At 42.7% G+C, this 17,576-nt stretch overlaps 1 protein-coding gene and 1 non-coding gene across 2 annotated transcripts; one reads left to right on the forward strand and one right to left on the reverse strand.

Annotated features, from left to right (window-relative positions):
* Positions 1–2,282: 2,282 nt before the first annotated feature.
* On the reverse strand, positions 2,283–2,387 carry LOC141650154 (small nucleolar RNA R71). The gene has a single exon (XR_012546207.1). It is a non-coding gene; the product is annotated as a small nucleolar RNA R71 (small nucleolar RNA).
* Positions 2,388–5,412: 3,025 nt separating this feature from the next.
* On the forward strand, positions 5,413–17,003 carry LOC141649544 (uncharacterized). The gene is made up of 8 exons (XM_074458231.1): positions 5,413–5,756; positions 10,848–10,937; positions 14,821–15,234; positions 15,418–15,541; positions 15,656–15,736; positions 15,869–16,212; positions 16,562–16,789; positions 16,895–17,003. Exons 1-8 carry the CDS (start codon positions 5,413–5,415, stop codon positions 17,001–17,003), a joined length of 1,734 nt encoding a protein of 577 aa, XP_074314332.1.
* The last annotated feature ends 573 nt before the right edge of the window (positions 17,004–17,576 follow it).

Below are 17,576 nucleotides of genomic sequence, written 5' to 3' on the forward strand. Positions count from 1 at the left end.
CGAGGTCTAGACATACCTTTACGCCTGCTATCAGGGCTTCATATTCTGCTTCATTATTGGTAGCTTTGAACTCACAGCTTACAGCATGAGCTATCATGTCCCCCTATGGCGATTTAAGCACTAGTCCTAACCCCGTCCCCCTGGCATTAGATGCCCCATCTAAGAATCAGGGAAGAATGAAAAGTTTGGAAAAATTTTGAGTTCGTTTGATTTTTGAGTCCGTCTGTGCCTATTTCTATCTTGTGACGGTCTCACTCCTCCATTTTATTCATATCATTTTGAGGAGACGGGATTTTCCAGAGTGAGATACTGCATTGGGATGCGTGAAGGCATGGTTTACGAGGCAGTCGGGCACGAGTCTAAGCTGATTGGAAGGAAGAACATTCGATCGAGTGGTTTTATTACTCGATCGAATGGTTTTTATAGCTTGGGTTGATCGATCAAGTAGTTATTTACTCGATCAAGAAGTGCTGAAAAGAGAGGTAACTCGATCGAGTAACTATTCTACTCGATCGAGTAGATTTTCTGGAGTTTTACTCGATCTAGTGGATTTATTCTACTCGATCGAGTGGTTTGGTCTGGCGTGGGCTTTAATTAGCCCGTAAGCTTGTTTTAGCTTTTGGACTTAGTTTATTTCCTATTTAAACTTACGTTAACTAGGTCATTAGGGATCAGATTTTAAGCTATCATTTTATTCATCTTCAAAAATAAAAAAAGACTGCGTTACTTTCTCCTTCACTGTAACTTTATTTTCGGGGTTTTCTCGCTTGGATTTATGTGTTCTTTACGCCGGATTCGCACGATTGTAATCTCTTTCTCCTTCCTTAATAATAATCTTTATTTCATTTGCTTTAATTACCTATTTTACTTCATTTAATTTCTGCCCTAATTCACTTTTATGCAATTTAATTATCGTTATAATATGTTGAATGCTGGTCATTTATCTGCTGTTAGTTTTTATAGTATAAATAGCGATATGAGTAGCTAAATCTAATTCATGTTGGGATTAGGGGATCTACGGTAGAAATGTGACGATGTAGTAAATAGTTTAGATGAATTAATTGTGAGATTCTGTCACCATAGCAATTTAACTGTATTTTACCGACTTAGTTGAGTGCACGCTTCTGAGTCACCCTTTTAATCTGGAGAAATTTAATCCTGGATCGGAAGATTGGACTAAATAGGCCTTCTATGAACAGTAGACTACACTGATGAGGACGGAAGTTAAGTTAGTGGAAGTTTAGGGTAAAAAGTGGACCGGAAGGACCTTTCCATATCCGTCTCGCATTAATTTGTCTAAGTTGTTTACAGTTGAGTCACTGGACTACCGTAGTGAACCGAAATCCTGACATGACCCTTCTCTATTTAATAGTTTAATTCTATTTTTTGCCTTTACTGCTCTTGTCTCTGCTTCTCTTTCCTTTAAGCTTTTAGTGTAGAAAACCAATTTAAACAACCCCCCATTTGTGACCAAATAGACGGACTTCTACAGATATCTTGCCTCCCTGAGGAGATCGACCTGACTTCCCTAGCTATATAGTTAGTTTAGTTAGTTTATTTTTGATAGGTTTACGACAGCCCTGTCAAATTTTGGCGCCGTTGCCGGGGAGGCAATTTCCCTATCTGTCTTTGTTTCGTTTATTTTATCCGTCTCAGGGAATTTTTATTCCTTGAGGCAGTTCTTATTTATTTTCTTTCAGTGTTGTTTATGCCCAGGTCAGATAGGTTTGAGTTAGTTGCAGCTGATTCAGAGCCAGAGAGACTATTTAGGCATAGACTCCGCCTGCAAAGAGAATCACGAAAGGAAGCCTTAAGTACTTTCGAACCAGAGCTTCGGCATTTTCTTTTCGCAGAAGACCAGTCTTTAGTAGAAGACATTCCTATTTCTGCCGATCAACCAGTAAAGATGCCGAACATTGCTAGTCACTCGGAGCCTAAAGCAGCCTCAATTCCAAAGGGTTTCAATCTCCAGACTGAGGATGGGAATACATTCGACATCCGTCCTTCCTATATCAATCTGGTGGAGAGAAATATCTATAGAGGTGTGGCAGGTGAAGACCCGAGGAAGCACATGGAGGTCTTTACAGACTACTGTTCTACTATCCCCGCTACAAAGGGGGTAACTCAAGACAATATTAAGGAGGTTCTGTTTCCTTTTTCTTTGACCGACTCAGCCAGGGAGTGGCTGATTGATCTGGACCGAACGGCCGTAGGGGTTACTAACTAGGAGACCCTTGCTCTTGCTTTTTACAAGAGATATTTCCCTCCACAGCGCACCAATCAGCCGAGAGCAAAGATCACAAGTTTCAAGCAGGCACCTGATGAAACTTTATATGAAGCATGGTCCCGTTTCAAGAAGTTAGTGAGTTCTCTTCCTCACCATGGTTTTGACCCATGGTTTCTGTCTAACCAGTTCTACAATGGGTTGTACGATGATCACAGAGCCATACTTGATGCGTCATCTAATGGGAGATTCCAAGAGAACACTGACGATGATAAGGGATGGGCCCTTATTGAAGAGATGGTGAATCACAGTGCTGAGTATGGAAACCCGAGGGATGGTATTAGAACAGTTCATGCAGTTGATAAGCAAGTTGTGGCTCAGCTGGAAGCCATGAATGCTAGATTCGACAAGTTGGAGTTACATGCTACTGGGGAGCCTCAGACGGTCCATTTGCTTACTAGATGGGAGACCATCACATGTGAGAGGTGTGGGAGCAATAACGGTCACACTGCTGTTGGCTGTCTTACTGAGAAGGAACAAGTCCTTGCCTTTCAACAATATAGGCAAGGAGGGAGTTCCTATAACAACAACCAAGGGGCAGTCCATCCCAATTTGAGGTGGACAAGTCAAAATGTGCTCAATCCTACCCCTCCTCCGCACCAGCAGCAGCCATATGTTCCTCCACATAAGAATCAACAAGTCTTTCAGAAGCCTCCTTCCTTTCCTTCTCCCAATCACGGTGCATCATCTTCCGGAGGGGTGAGTGAGATAGGTGAGCTAAAGACGATGTTGCAATCTTTTACAAAGCAGTGGCAGTTGAGTGATCAACAGAAAGATGCATCAATCAAGGCACTTGAAACTCAAGTTGCCCAGTTAGCCGCGAACCAGTTTACAAGGAAGCAGGGTCATTTACCGTCACAAACTGAGAAAAATCCACATGAGACGGTAAATTTAATCAATTTGAGAAGCGGTCGTTCATATGAGGGACCGAAAGTGTTGAAATCAGACACGAGGAAGGAAAACATGGCTGATGAACAGTGTTCTGCCAAAGGAAATGAGCTGACGGCCAAGAAAGTACTCGATCGACTAGTTTCTGGGGGTCGATCGAGTAAAATTGCCGAAGAAAGTACTCCATCGAGTGGAATTTCTACTCGATTGAGTGAAATTTCTGCTCGATCGAGTGAATCTGTTGAAGAAACTACTCGATCGAATGGGATTTTTGGTCGATCGAGTAGTATGGATAAGAAACAGCTTGATCGAGAGCCTGCTAGTGCTCGATCGAGTGAGAAATCACCTGAAAGACCTCGTTCGAGAGGAAAGAAGCGTCCGAAGGATATGGAGCTTGATCCGGCTGACACATTGGAAGAGAGGAACAAGGGACTCGAGATACCCATCACGGTTCCCTTCCCGAGGCGGTTGCAAAGTACTAAAGCTAATAAACAATTCGGCAAATTTGCCGAAATCCTGAGAAGCTTGCAGGTCACTGTGCCATTCGCCGAACTGCTGACACAGGTACCCTCTTACCTTAAATTCATGAAAGAAATTTTAACGCGTAAGAGGCATATTAACGACCATGAGATGGTAGCTTTGACCGAGGTAGGGACGACCCTAGTTCAGAATAAGTTACCTCCCAAACAGTCAGACTCGGGTAGTTTCTCAATTCCGTGTCATATTGGTACCCATTTGATTGATAATGCGTTATGCGATCTTGGCGCTAGCGTGAGTGTCTTACCGCTGTCTCTGGCCAAGAGACTTGGTTTAACAAAATTTAACTGCACAAATATGATTGTTCAGATGGCCGGCCGTAGCATATCACGGCCACTAGGTGTAATAGAAGACATACCTGTTAAGATCGGGAGGTTCTTTATTCCCGTTGACTTCGTTGTACTTGACATCCCCGAAGATGCACATACCTCCATTATTTTAGGGAGACCATTTTTATTTACTGCCCGAGCAGTAATAGATGTCGGGGGAAAGACATTGACTTTTCAGGTTGGGGACGAGGAACTGATATTCCATCAATCTAAGTTCCGAAGGGCTCCCATGCAAGCTCAGCCTTGCAATGCCCTCTCTTCTATTGACCCTATTATTGACACTCCAAATGAAAATTTGGAGCATTTTGCTGCTATTGTGACCCTTCCGCCTTAGGTTGAGAGCAAAAAGGAGGAAAGTTCGTCTGTTTTCCTTGCTGCAGGTACAGATGAAAATAATGCAGGAGCTGTCAAAGAGCATTGTGCAATTAATGTCAGTCAAGGTGGGAGTGACAGTGTTAAAGCCGGTGAGAAAGGAGCAAGGATGAGAAAAGTTCGCGCATATGTAGATGTCAACTATTCTCCTCCTAATGAATCAAGTTCAAGCTCATGGAAGCTGAAGAGGACGATCAATGTTGCTGAGGTGACGTCCTCCAGTCAGGAGCCCTTCGAGGGGCTACTGAATTGCCTTGGGAAATGAGCGGGGAAATACCCCGTGTACCAACTTGTATAAACAATTTTTAAATTTTCCGTTGGATTTTATTTATTGCTTTTAATTAGGACAATTAGAATTTAGACAATTTTTAGCGTAGATTAGAGACTATAGACTGTTACTTTTGATATTTGGTATTTTGGCATATTTTTGCGAGTGTTTTTATGCAGGTTTGGGGAATTTTACGCAAATTCAAAGGAAGAATGGCGAATTCAAGAGCTTACACGAGAAAAAGAGCTCGATCGAGTACTTTTTGTACTCGATCGAGTGATTCTATTTTAGTCGATCGAGTAAAGCAGAAATGGGGAGTTCTCGATCGAGTAAATTTCTACTCGATCGAGTAGATGGATTCATGAAGTCCTCGATCGAGTATTTCTAAACCACTCGATCGAGTGAAATTGCAAAAGACACGCAGGGAGTTTTCTTTAACTTCCTTATTTTTGTTTCTTATTTCATTTCACCCCTATTTTTTCGACCCCCTTCACATTTTGCAATCAAAAAACACCCCAAATTCCTCCATATTTCTTGCCCATTTGCCAAATCTGTCACCTACATTTTGTTACCTGCTAGTTAATCGTCAAAAGCCCTCTACTTTTCCTCTGATTTTCGCTATTTTACTCGGTCTATTGGGGATTTTAGGGTTTGCGGTTTTTCGATAAAAAAAATCGCCATTTTTGCTTGTTGTTTGAAGATTAATTGCAGTTTGTAGGTTCATTCTCATCAAGATGGATTCTAGCTCGATGCTTTCGTCGAGCTATTCTGCCAGTCCGTATTTGTCTCTGTCTGAGACGGTAGTCCCTGCTGTTACTACCGTCTCTGCACCGGCCAGCACTTCCGTATTCTTAGTTTCAGCTGCCGGTACTGTTTTTACGCCAGCTAGCACAGCTGCTAGCTCTGTTTCAGCTGCTACCCTAGTCACAGCCACCACCACTGCTAGCACTGCTGCTAGTCCTTCTTCTTCAGTGGTGGTCACAGCAGCCACAACTTCTACTTCCACCACGACGGACTCACTTGCAACTGCAGCTGCCTTTAGAGCAGCTCTAGTTCCTCACACGGGCTTCTACTTTGGGTTCTAGAGGACGGGGCCGAGGTCGTGGACGTGTTCGTGCTACACCAGCTCCTGCTACCTCTACTTCTGCTGCTCCTTCTGGCACGATCACTGTCCGAGGGGACAACTCCCTCGACTCTCACCCCGACTACCCGCAGGTAATTTTCGTTAACGGTGTGCATCGTAAGAGGTTTTATAACCTCCTTGGCTGTGAGTTTTTACCTACCCGGTTCTTAGATAAACCGACACTTGAGAGACTCGGCATCTACGAGTCAGTTTATGAGCTTTTACGGGGCACGGGGATGGCCGGACTCATTACTATAAGTGGTCGTACCTTTCCGGAGCTGAGTCTTGAGTTCCTCAGCTCCTTCACCTTCTCCTCCGGGGCACACATCGCTGCCCCCACTAGTTCTTCTGTGTCTTTCCGGTTGTTCAACCGAACTTTTTCGATGACTTTGGAGGAGTTTGGTAGCAGACTTGGACTTTCCTCTACGGGCGACGCTACCGCCCCTAGGAGGGTCATTCGTTAGCTTTTGGCGGACCTTGGCCCAGACCACTTTTCCCGAGCAAAAGCTCGCACAGGTCCACCTTCCCCCTGCCCGTTACTTTCTTAGATTGATGGGGAGCACCATTTTTGGCCGAAAGGAGCCAAACAACATCAACAACAACGAGCTCTCCATCTTAGGCGGTTACCTGAACATTGACTGCGAGGGTCCTTTAACCCTCAACATCGCCTATGTGACCGCCCAGTACTTCTAAGCCCAGGGGGTGAAGGTCACGGGATCTATTGCCTGCGGTGTCATGGCCACCATTCTTGCCCGTTCCCTTTTCCCCGTCTGGCCTCGTGACTTACCGTACCTCCGAAGAGAGAGGTATTTGAGTCTAGATGCCATGCATTCTCAGCATGGGCTGACCACAAACTACCAGACATGGAAGATAGACGGTTCCTTGTCTGTGGACCTACCTTGTGACACTCTCCCTCGTCTAGCCCCTTTGCCTACTGTCGCACGGGGCGCCCGACTTCCACCACTGCCTGACTACCACCTCCAGGTCCGACCACCCACTACTTTACCCGCCGCTAAGAAATGGCGTAGACTTGAGACTGGAGAGGGGTCCACACCTTCTGGGAGCGGCCAGCCTTCCACAGCCACTTCTACACCCATCCCGATCCCTACTCCTACTCCCGCACCTGCCGACCAGACCCATACACAGGCATAGCCGGTCCTACCGGCTAATTTTGTACCTCCACCACCCTTTGAGGCGTCCTCGGTCATGGACCAAGGGCATCGTGACGGTTTGTTAGTTGAGATTGAAGAGAGACAGGCTCGTATGGAGCGGGACTTAGCTTTGACTTTGTTCCCTTTATACGAGTATCACTTGAGTCTACACCGTCCGATCCCAGAGGGTTGGCCACACCCTTCCTTTTACCGGTACCCAGCTGAGGGGTACCCGGAGTCTGCTGAGGAGGAGGAGAAGGAGGACGAGGACACGGCGGCAGCAGCGGAGAGAGCTCGAGCTGAGCAGAGGAGGAGGAGAGAGCGGAAGGTAGACCCGGACTTCACAATGAGGGTGGAGGACGTGCGCGACAGCGACGAGGAGGTTGATGAGTAACTACTGGTCTACTCACTTCCCCAGTTTTCTGGCTGGTTTGGGGAAGTTCGTGTTTTGTATGTATATCTCACTCTTTTATTTTTGTCTCCTTTTTATTTTATTCTTTTTATTCTTTATTGGTTGTATATTCCCGTTCCCATGTATAGATCTGCTGGTGTATGCTGGCCTGGAGGACAACGAGGGCGTTGTCCGTTTTGGTTTGGGGAGGGTATTTCATCCTTTTGAGTCTGCATTTGCATTTGGTTTGCATTCACGTTTATTTATTTCAGCTTGCATTGTTTATTTATTTCATAAAAATCAAAAAATCAAAAAAATTAGAAAACTTCAAAAATTCAAAAAAATATTCACGTTTATTTTTGCATATAGGTTGAGTCGGAACGGTAGATTTCCGTGATGAAACTGCACTATAAATTGTCATTTTTACTTGAGCCTTGCACTTTTGTTGATAGTTATTAGCTTTGTCATACGCATAGACTACGAGTTTTTGTTCAAATATAGTTGACTGTGTAGACTTGACCTGATAAATTGGCAAACTACTCCATAAATTCTGAGGTTTAGAGCCCATAACTGGTGACATTCATGACCAGTTCATTAGGAATTGAGAGTAGTACTCCTTGCATAGCATGTTCATCATTTTTGCACTTTTATGACATTCAATTTCTTGTCAAATGCACATATTCGGGTTTGTGGCTGGTGTCACGTGCAGGGAGGTGCTTGCAAATTTCCCCTTTTCCTTATATTTTTCACCCATTTAGCTCCACATAAGCCAAAACTTGCCTTTTTGACCCATTAGCTACATCCCAAACTGAGCCTTCCTAGTCAAGCTAGTTTAGTATGTCTTCTGTGGTATGACTTTCCGTCTGCAGTTTGGCCCGTATCTTTTTGTATGGAGTTGGTGTAAATAGAGGAAGGAGAAAAAGAAAGAAAAAAAAGAGTGAAAAACGTGAAAAAGAAAGAAAAAGAAAAAAAAATGAAAAAAAAAAACAAAAATCACGTTGTACAGTGATGAAAAAGAAAAAAAAAAGAAGTTTGAAAAGTTTGATTTATATCATTTGATTCATTTAGACGGTGTTAAAAAAGGAAAGTTTGTGACCGTCTAACTCCTCTATTCTTATTCCATATTTTTGAGGAGATTGTGTATGATTTTAGTGAGATGTGTGCCAAATGAAGGGCACTTGTACTTTATTTTTCAGTCAGTTGAGATTCGGATGGTTTTATATGGTCCTGTTAGGAACTAGCTAGACGCTTTTACCTCCACATTACCATAACTTGTTCTGCCTTTTCTCACCTGAACCTCACTATTCCCATATTATTTGTAAGCCCTCGGCTGTGACGGACATTATTGCTTGGAGTGTGTGCATTAGTACTTGAATTGTCTATCATTTTTGTTGTATGCATGTTATGTAGGTCGCAGTCTAGGTGAGTGACTGTTTTCTCTTTCTCTCTTATACATATACTTTCACCCTTTGCTTCATGAGAGAAGAGTGACCATGTGAGAGTCCGATTTTGTTGGTCTTACAAGGTCGATAGGTCAGCTGTATTTCTAAACAGCTTATAACTCGTTTGTGTATTGAGTGCTTAGCTATAACTGTTAGTTTTTATTGCATTAAACTGGTTCAAGTAGACAAGTTAAGCTAGCTCTGAGTTATCATTTCCGTTCCATTAGTTGCATTTTATTTTACTCGAGGACGAGTAAAGGTTCGGTTTGGGGAGATTTGATACGTGCATAATGTATAGTCTTTTTAGCCTATTTTAGCACGTATTTCCATGCATTTTTGTACTGTTTATATAGTATCCCGAATTGGCTACTTTGGTTCGTTTTGTAGAAATGAACGCGAAAGTAGTGGAATCGTACCATTTTTCGTCCTTTTTGCATGCATTTTGAGGAGACGGGATTTTCCAGAGTGAGATACTGCATTGGGATGCGTGAAGGCACGGTTTACGAGGCAGTCGGGCACGAGTCTAAGCTGATTGGAAGGAAGAACATTCGATCGAGTGGTTTTATGACTCGATCGAATGGTTTTTATAGCTTGGGTTGATCGATCGAGTAGTTATTTACTCGATCAAGAAGTGCTGAAAAGAGAGGTTACTCGATCGAGTAACTATTCTACTCGATCGAGTAGATTTTCTGGAGTTTTGCTCGATCGAGTTGATTTATTCTACTCGATCGAGTGGCTTGGTCTGGCGTGGGCTTTAATTAGCCCGTAAGCTTGTTTTAGCTTTTGGACTTAGTTTATTTCCTATTTAAACTTACGTTAACTAGGTCATTAGGGATCAGATTTTAAGCTATCATTTTATTCATCTTCAAAAATAAAAAAAGACTGCGTTACTTTCTCCTTCATTGTAACTTTATTTTCGGGGTTTTCTCGGTTGGATTTGTGTGTTCTTTACGCCGGATTCGCACGATTGTAATCTCTTTCTCCTTCCTTAATAATAATCTTTATTTCATTTGCTTTAATTACCTGTTTTACTTCATTTAATTTCTGCCCTAATTCACTTTTATGCAATTTAATTATCGTTTTAATATGTTGAATGCTGGTCATTTATCTGCTGTTAATTTTTATAGTATAAATAGCGATATGAGTAGCTAAATCTAATTCATGTTGGGATTAGGGGATCTACGGTAGAAATGTGACGATGTAGTAAATAGTTTAGATGAATTAATTGTGAGATTCTGTCACCATAACAATTTAACTGTATTTTACCGACTTAGTTGAGTTCACGCTTTTGAGTCACCCTTTTAATCTGGCTAAATTTAATCCTGGATCGGAAGATTGGACTAAATAGGCCTGCTATGAACAGTAGACTACCCTGATGAGGACAGAAGTTAAGTTAGTGGAAGTTTAGGGTAGAAAGTGGACCGGAAGGACCTTTCCATGTCCATCTCGCATTAATTTGTCTAAGTTGTTTACAGTTGAGTCACTGGACTACCGTAGTGAACCAAAATCCTGACATGACCCTTCTCTATTTAATAGTTTAATTCTATTTTCTTGTCTTTACTGCTCTTGTCTCTGCTTCTCTTTCCTTTAAGATTTTAGTATAGAAAACCAATTTAAACAACCCCCCCCCCATTTGTGAGCAAATAGACGGACTTCTACAGATATCTTGCCTCCCCGAGGAGATCGACCTGACTTCCCTAGCTATATAGTTAGTTTAGTTAGTTTATTTTTGATAGGTACATGACAGCCCTATCAGCCACAAAGTCTGCTAAGGCCTGCGATTTAATCGTTGTCCTGGGTTTAAAGGTAATATCATATGTACTGAGCTAAACTGACCACTTGGCCATCCTACCTGACAATTAAGGCTTGCGTAGGACAGATTTATGGGTAAGTTGGTCCTGACTATGATAGGATGGCACTCAAAATAAGGACGCAGCTTAGCACATGACATAATTAAAGCTAAAACATATCTTTCAAGTAAGCCATACCTCATTTCAGCATCTAACAGGCTTTTACTTACATAATAGACAGGATGCTTCTGGCCTTCTTATTCCTTTACCAGGACTGCACTCACTGCTGTGTCAGTGACAGATAAATATACTGACAGGGGTTCTCCTTTCTCTGGTTTTACCAGTAAAGGTGGAGATGGCAGGTACGATTTTAAGTCCTAAAAGGCTGCTTCATGCTTAGGTGTCCAATGGAACTGTTTATTCTTTCTGAGCAGGTTTTAAATGTTTTACTCCTTTCAGAGGATCTTGATATGAACCGGTTCAGGGCAGCTACCCGGCTTGTCAATTTATAAATATCCTTGACAGACTTGGGTGACTGAAGTTCCAGGATAGCTTTTATCTGTTCAGGGCTAGCCTCTATGCCTCTTTTTGTCACCATGTATCCAAGGAACTTATCTGCAGAAACTCCGAAGTGGCACTTTGCAGGGTTGAGTTTCATGTTGTATTTTTCCAATATTTGAAATGCTATTTCCAAGTGCTTCACATGATCTTCTGCATTCTTAGATTTTACTACCATGTCGTCTATATAGACTTCCATGATATCACCTATTTGATCCTTGAACATCATGTTGACCAGGCGTTGGTACGTTTCCCCTGCATTCTTCAGGCTGAAAGGCATGGCTGTGTAACAGTATATGCCCCGGTCTTTAATGAATGCAGTACTTTCCTGGTCAGCAGGGTGCATTTTTATTTGATTCAATCCAATGGAGGCATCCATGAATGTCACTATCTCATGTCCTGCTGTGGTATCCACCATGGCATCAATATGTGGCAGGGGAAATGGATCTTTAGGGCAGGCTTTATTTAGGTCAGTGTAATCTACGCAAGCTATCCATTTACCATTCGTTTTATGCACAACAACCACGTTAGCTAACCATTCAGGGTACATTACTTCCCTGATCATTCCCATATCTAGAACTTTTTCCACTTCCTCGTTAATTATTGCATTTCTTTCAGGCGCAAATTTTCGTCTTTTCTGTTGTACTGGCTTGAAAGATTGATTAATGTTAAGTTTATGTGTAATTACATCAGCACTAATTCCAGTCATATCAAAATGAGACCAAGCAAACCAATATGACTTATTCTTAAGAAATTTTACGAGTTCTGGCCTGACACAATCTGGGGCGTCAGACCCTACTAGAACATACCTGTCGGGATACTCAGGGTCCATGATTACCTGATGTCTTTCCATCCTGGATGGTGCCACGTAAGTGCTCCTGACAGGGTACGGTAATTGTTATGCAAGAGACTTACCCGCCTTAGAAGGCTTTAAGGTCGATGTATAGCATTCTTGGGTTGCTTTGTGTTCTCCTTTGATTGTGGCTATGCCCCAATCTGCTAGTACCTTGATACATTGATGATAGGTCGATGGTACAGCCTTGACATTATAGATCCATGGCTTGCCCAAGATTTCATTGTAGGACGATAAGTAGTCCAGGACTCCAAATTTCTCATAGGATGAGACTCCTTCAACATAGGTTCAAAAATCAATTTCTCCTAATGTGCTTTTTGTTTCTCCACTTAACCCTACAAAAACGCTGGACTTCTTGGTGATTTGATCTTCGCCAATATTCATTGCTTTCAGTACATCAAGCATGATCAGGTTTACTGAGTTGCTACCATCTACTAGGATCCTTCTTACTGTAGCAGTTCCAATCTGCATAGAAATTACTAGGCCATCATGATGAACATCAGGAATTCCTACCAGGTCACAATCACTGAAAGTGATTGATGGGACATGATCCAGTTTGCAGGGTGATGTAGTTCTTCGCGTCCTGGCTATCTTTTTTGCTGCTGAACTGGTCAGGCCACAAATTTCCGATCCACCAGATATGAATATTACTTCGTAGATTGGGGGTGGTGGAGGAAGGTTGCAGTCCTCCTTTTGCTCCTGGTTCTCCTTGCTCTGGTCTGCATTCCTGCCCTTCATCCTGATCAGGTCCTTTAGATATCAGGATTTCAATAGGTAGGCCACTTCTTTTCTCAGGGTGAAGCAATCATCCGTTGTATGTCCAATGTCCATGTGGAATTCGTACCACTTGGAGTTGTCTCTCCTAGGGTTGGGATTTTCCACCTTCCTAGTCCATCTGACTACTGATCCCATGTTGTCAAGTCTCTGGATCAAGCCTGCAATATCAACACTGAAGTTATGCTCAGAAATAGGTGGGAAAACTTTAGCCTAATTACCTTGATACTCATATGCCAGGTTGACTTCTGAATGGTCTGGCCTGGAATATGGAGTAGGCCTGTAATTGTTTCCTTTGTTTCTCTTCCTAATGCTCTTTTCATAGTCTTTTGATCCACTAGATGATCCGAATTTGTAGCTTTTGTCTTCTTCCAACCCGATATATGCAAGGGTCTTGGCCTGGACATCTTCGAAGGTATGGCAGGGATACTTAGTGAGTTCATTGTACAAGACACTATGAGGTAGTAACTCCTACCTGAATGCCTCCACTGCTGTTCCAACGTCACACCTGGGAATAGATACTTTCTCCTTGTTGAACCTGGTGAGGAATATCCTAAGAGTCTCCTCTGGCTTCTGTATAATCTTATAAAGATCACTGGACCACTTCTCCAACTCCCTGCTGCTTGCAAACTGCTGGTTGAAGTTGTTGATCAGGTTGGCAAAAGAATGGATGCTCCCAATTGGCAGGTTGATGTACCATTGTATAGCAGGTCCGGTCAGAGTTGTTCCAAATCCCTTACACATGCAGACTTGCCCGAACTCACCGGGATAGATGCAACTAACATTTTCTATTTATAGAGAGCTACATGATTCTGTGGATTTGTGGTCCCATCATAAATCTTCATAGACGGAATCACAAATTTTTTAGGCAGATCTACGTTTGTTATTTCATCTATAAAAGGCGAATCAGCATAACTATCAGGGACAGCTTCCTCCAAGCTGGCAGGAACTCTAGGTATCTTTTCGAATTTTTCATTTAGCTTCTAGATTTCCTGGACTACTGCCATCTTGATGGCTGTTGCAGATTCATCATGTTTTTCATTGTTATTGTTTAGCTCACCATCACCATCAACATTGATAAATTTAGAGCCACTTGGACTCCCAAAGCTGGAGAAATCAATGTTTTTGATGATTGATGCAAATGGTGTTCCTGGCTGGAATCTAGAGCCTGCTCCTTGAGTTTTCTCTAATTTTTGTCTCAAGGCTGACTCAGATTCTCTTAAATGAAGTATTTATGCCTTAGTTTGGGCTACCTTGTCTTTCAAACCTTCAAACTCAGCAAGTTGTTGGAGGGCTGTGTCCAATTGTTCTTCGATGGTAGGTTGAGCCATTTTTGTAGGTTATTTAGATTTTTGTAAGATAAGGAAAAAAGATTTTAAAGAGCTAGATGCCCCACGGTGGGCGCCAATTATTTTGTATGGAGTTTGCGCAAAGCGAAGTCATGTCAGGGTAGGTCTAGGCAGGGTTAACTAGCTCGAGCTTATCTATGAGTATGCAGGGCAGGGTATGAAACTAGAAAAGTAAAGTAAGAAAAATAAACAATAATAAGACAAGGGATTTGTACGCGGAAAACCCTTAAATGGGAAAAAACCACGGGCACCAAGCCAGGATAGGATTTCACTATGAGTATTTAGCACAAATGATCGTAATATAGCTTAAGTATTGTATGAGAGAATATTGTATGCTCTTATATGTGCTACGTTGTGTTGTGTGTCTTGAAAATAATGTTCAAGTGTTCTTTATATAATCCATGCTAAACGGCTGCTGGATCTCCTACATTAATGCTGAATATTCCTCCTTAATTGCTCAGTTTAATGCGCTTTATTGCTCCCTTAATTGATGCCTTTTATTACCAAATCTTCTCCATTAATGCTCCAATTATTATCCGTATATTGTCAATAATATAGTCATTAAATTGGTCAAATATTGTCCTCATATTTTGACCGTTGTCCTCTCCATAACTGGCACCAGTCTTCTTGTACCCTGGCGGTTTGACGTCCTAACAGCCTGATGGTCAGGCTAGGGTGGAATAACATCCTAAAATATCTGCGGATTTCCAGGCCTAACAGCTACATTGTAACTCAAAGGGGAATAGAAGCCAGCACAGAGCAGATTAAGGCAGTATTACAGCTAGAGTCGCCAGAAAAGCCAAAAGATGTGCAACGGCTAGCAGGCAAGGTAGCCGCATTGAGCAGGTTCATCTCGAGATCATCAGACAAATGCAGGCTGTTCTATAACATATTAAGGAAGATCAAGAGATTCGAGTGGACCGCAGAGCATGAGCAAGCATTCAGGGAGCTGAACCACTACCTCAGCACCCCGCCATTACTATCAAAGCCAGAACAGGGAGAAGCACTGTTCCTTTCTCTAGCCGTCACAGAGGTAGCAGTAAGCGCGGTCCTAGTTAGGGAGCAGGACAAGGAACAACGGCCAGTCTACTACGTAAGCAAGTCTCTACTACCGGTAGAGACCAGGTACACATCCCTAAAAAAATTGGTACTTGCACTTATAATTGCATCTTACAAACTGCGCCCTTACTTTGAGTCCCACACCATACATGTTGTGACTAACTACCCGCTAAAATATATAATGAGAAAGCCTGAGTTGTCAGGTAGAATGTCAAAATGGTCCGTACACCTTAGTGGGTACGACATTAGGTATGACCCAAGAACGGCGATAAAGTCACAGGCATTGACGGATTTCGTTTCAGACTTAAGCCCAGCTATCCAAAATCTGGTAGATAAAGAAATCTTAACCCTCAAAGGGGATAGGGATGCAGAAGTATGGCAGATGCATATTGACGGTGCCTCCAATCAAAGGGGGGCAGGTGTAGGTCTAATCCTACGATCTCCACATGGAGATCTGATAGCACAAGTAGTGCGTTGTGAATTTAAGGCAACTAACAATGAAACAGAATACAAAGCCTTGATACTAGGAATCCAGCTAGCTCTAGAGTTGGGAGTCAGAAACCTGCAGGTATTCAGCGACTCCTTACTTATAGTCAACCATGTGAATGATGTATATGTAGCCAGGGATTCAAAGATGATAGCTTAACTGAAAGTAGCAAAGGAGCTTAAGTAGAAATTCAGAGATTGCAACCTCAAACAGGTCCCCAAAGACCAGAATATGGAGGTTGATGCCCTAGCAACCCTGGGGGAAACCTTCAAGCCAACAGATCTGGCCAGCGTCCCCATCGTGCATGTATTCGAGCCGTCAATCAAAAAAGAGGAGGAAGAAGATAAAGGAGAACTAGAAGATCAGCAAGATGGAGCGACAGTTCTATCAAGCACAGATGACCAGTCAGCTGACCAGGATTGGCGTATGCCTTACCTAGAGTGGTTGAGGCACGGCAAGTTGCCAGATTACCAAAAGGAGATAAGGGGTTTTAAAATGAAAGCCTCCAGATTCACACTGATTGACAATGTACTTGCATGCCCTCCACAATGGCGAATGTGGAAACCATGCAGGGGGCAGGAATCTATCAAATAAAGCCCTCAGACAAGGCTAATTCTGGCCTACAATAAGGGTAGACTCAGCAGAATACGCTCAGAAATGTGACGCTTGCCAGTGGTCAGCGCCAATGGTCCATCAGCCAGCAGAACCTTTGCATCCTATTATCTCCCCTTGGCCATTCATGACATGGGGAATTGACATCATTGGCCCTCTTCCTAGAGCCCTAGGAAATAGATTATGGATGCTAGCAATGACAGACTATTTTTCAAAATGGATAGAGGCAGAAGCATTCATAGAGGTAAAAGATAAGCAAGTCATTTATTTTATCAAACGTAATATCATCTGCAGGTATGGTATCCCATCAGAAATTATATGTGACAACGGATCACAATTCGTGTCAAATGACGCGGAAGAATACTGTGTTAGATGGAACATCTCTCTGAAAAAGTCAGCACCCAGGACTCCAAAGTCCAATGGGCAAGCTCAATCTAGGAATAAGATCATCATGGACAACTTAAGAAGGATATTGCAGGAGTTAGGAGGAAAGTGGGCAGATGAGCTGCCACTACTACTATGGTCAGACAGGACCACACCAAAGACGGCGACAGGCCAAACACCCTTCAGCCTGGTGTTTGGCGCAGAAGCAGTGATTCCATCAGAAGTTCTAATTCTAACCCACAGGTATGGATGTATGACAGGGGAACTGAACAAGGCAGAGATGATTAGGAGCGCGGACACGCTAAATGAGGTACGAGCAAGTGCAAAGATACGTCTGTCTGCCTACAAATAGTCAGTCTCCAAGAGCTAAAACAAAAACGTAAAAGTCAGGCTCCTGGAGGTAGGAGACCTGGTTCTCCACGAGGTGTTCCAAAACACCAGGAATCGCAAAGCAGGCAAATTCGCCTATAAATGGGAAGGACCGTACCAGGTTGAAGGCGTTGTTGGCCATGGGCCGTACAGATTGATGGCCATGGATGATCACATAATACACAAACCATGGAACATACTTCACCTAAAGAGGTATCACTTTTGATAACAAGTAGAATTTAGTGTACAGAGTTTGTATCTAAAAAACCCTAAAAAAAACGTAGTAGGCATACTACCAACTTTTATTTCACTCTTTTTTATTTATTTGCTTGCATTTCTTTAAACTTAAAACCACTATTGGAGCCGTGTGGTCTGTAGCTTCCTGGGACCACGATTGCTCTGGAACCCCATGAGATAGCACCAAGTACTTCACATTGTTCTAATAGATTTTTTCTATTTTGGGCTCTTTTGAAAATACCACTCTGCACTCTAATATTTAGGGTGCGTTGAAAGTGTTGCCAGCAGGATTGTCAACTATGAACGCGGGGTGACAAGG

The sequence above is a fragment of the Silene latifolia genome, chromosome 3 (genome assembly GCF_048544455.1).
Source record: "Silene latifolia isolate original U9 population chromosome 3, ASM4854445v1, whole genome shotgun sequence".
In the NCBI taxonomy this organism is placed as follows: domain Eukaryota; kingdom Viridiplantae; phylum Streptophyta; class Magnoliopsida; order Caryophyllales; family Caryophyllaceae; genus Silene; species Silene latifolia.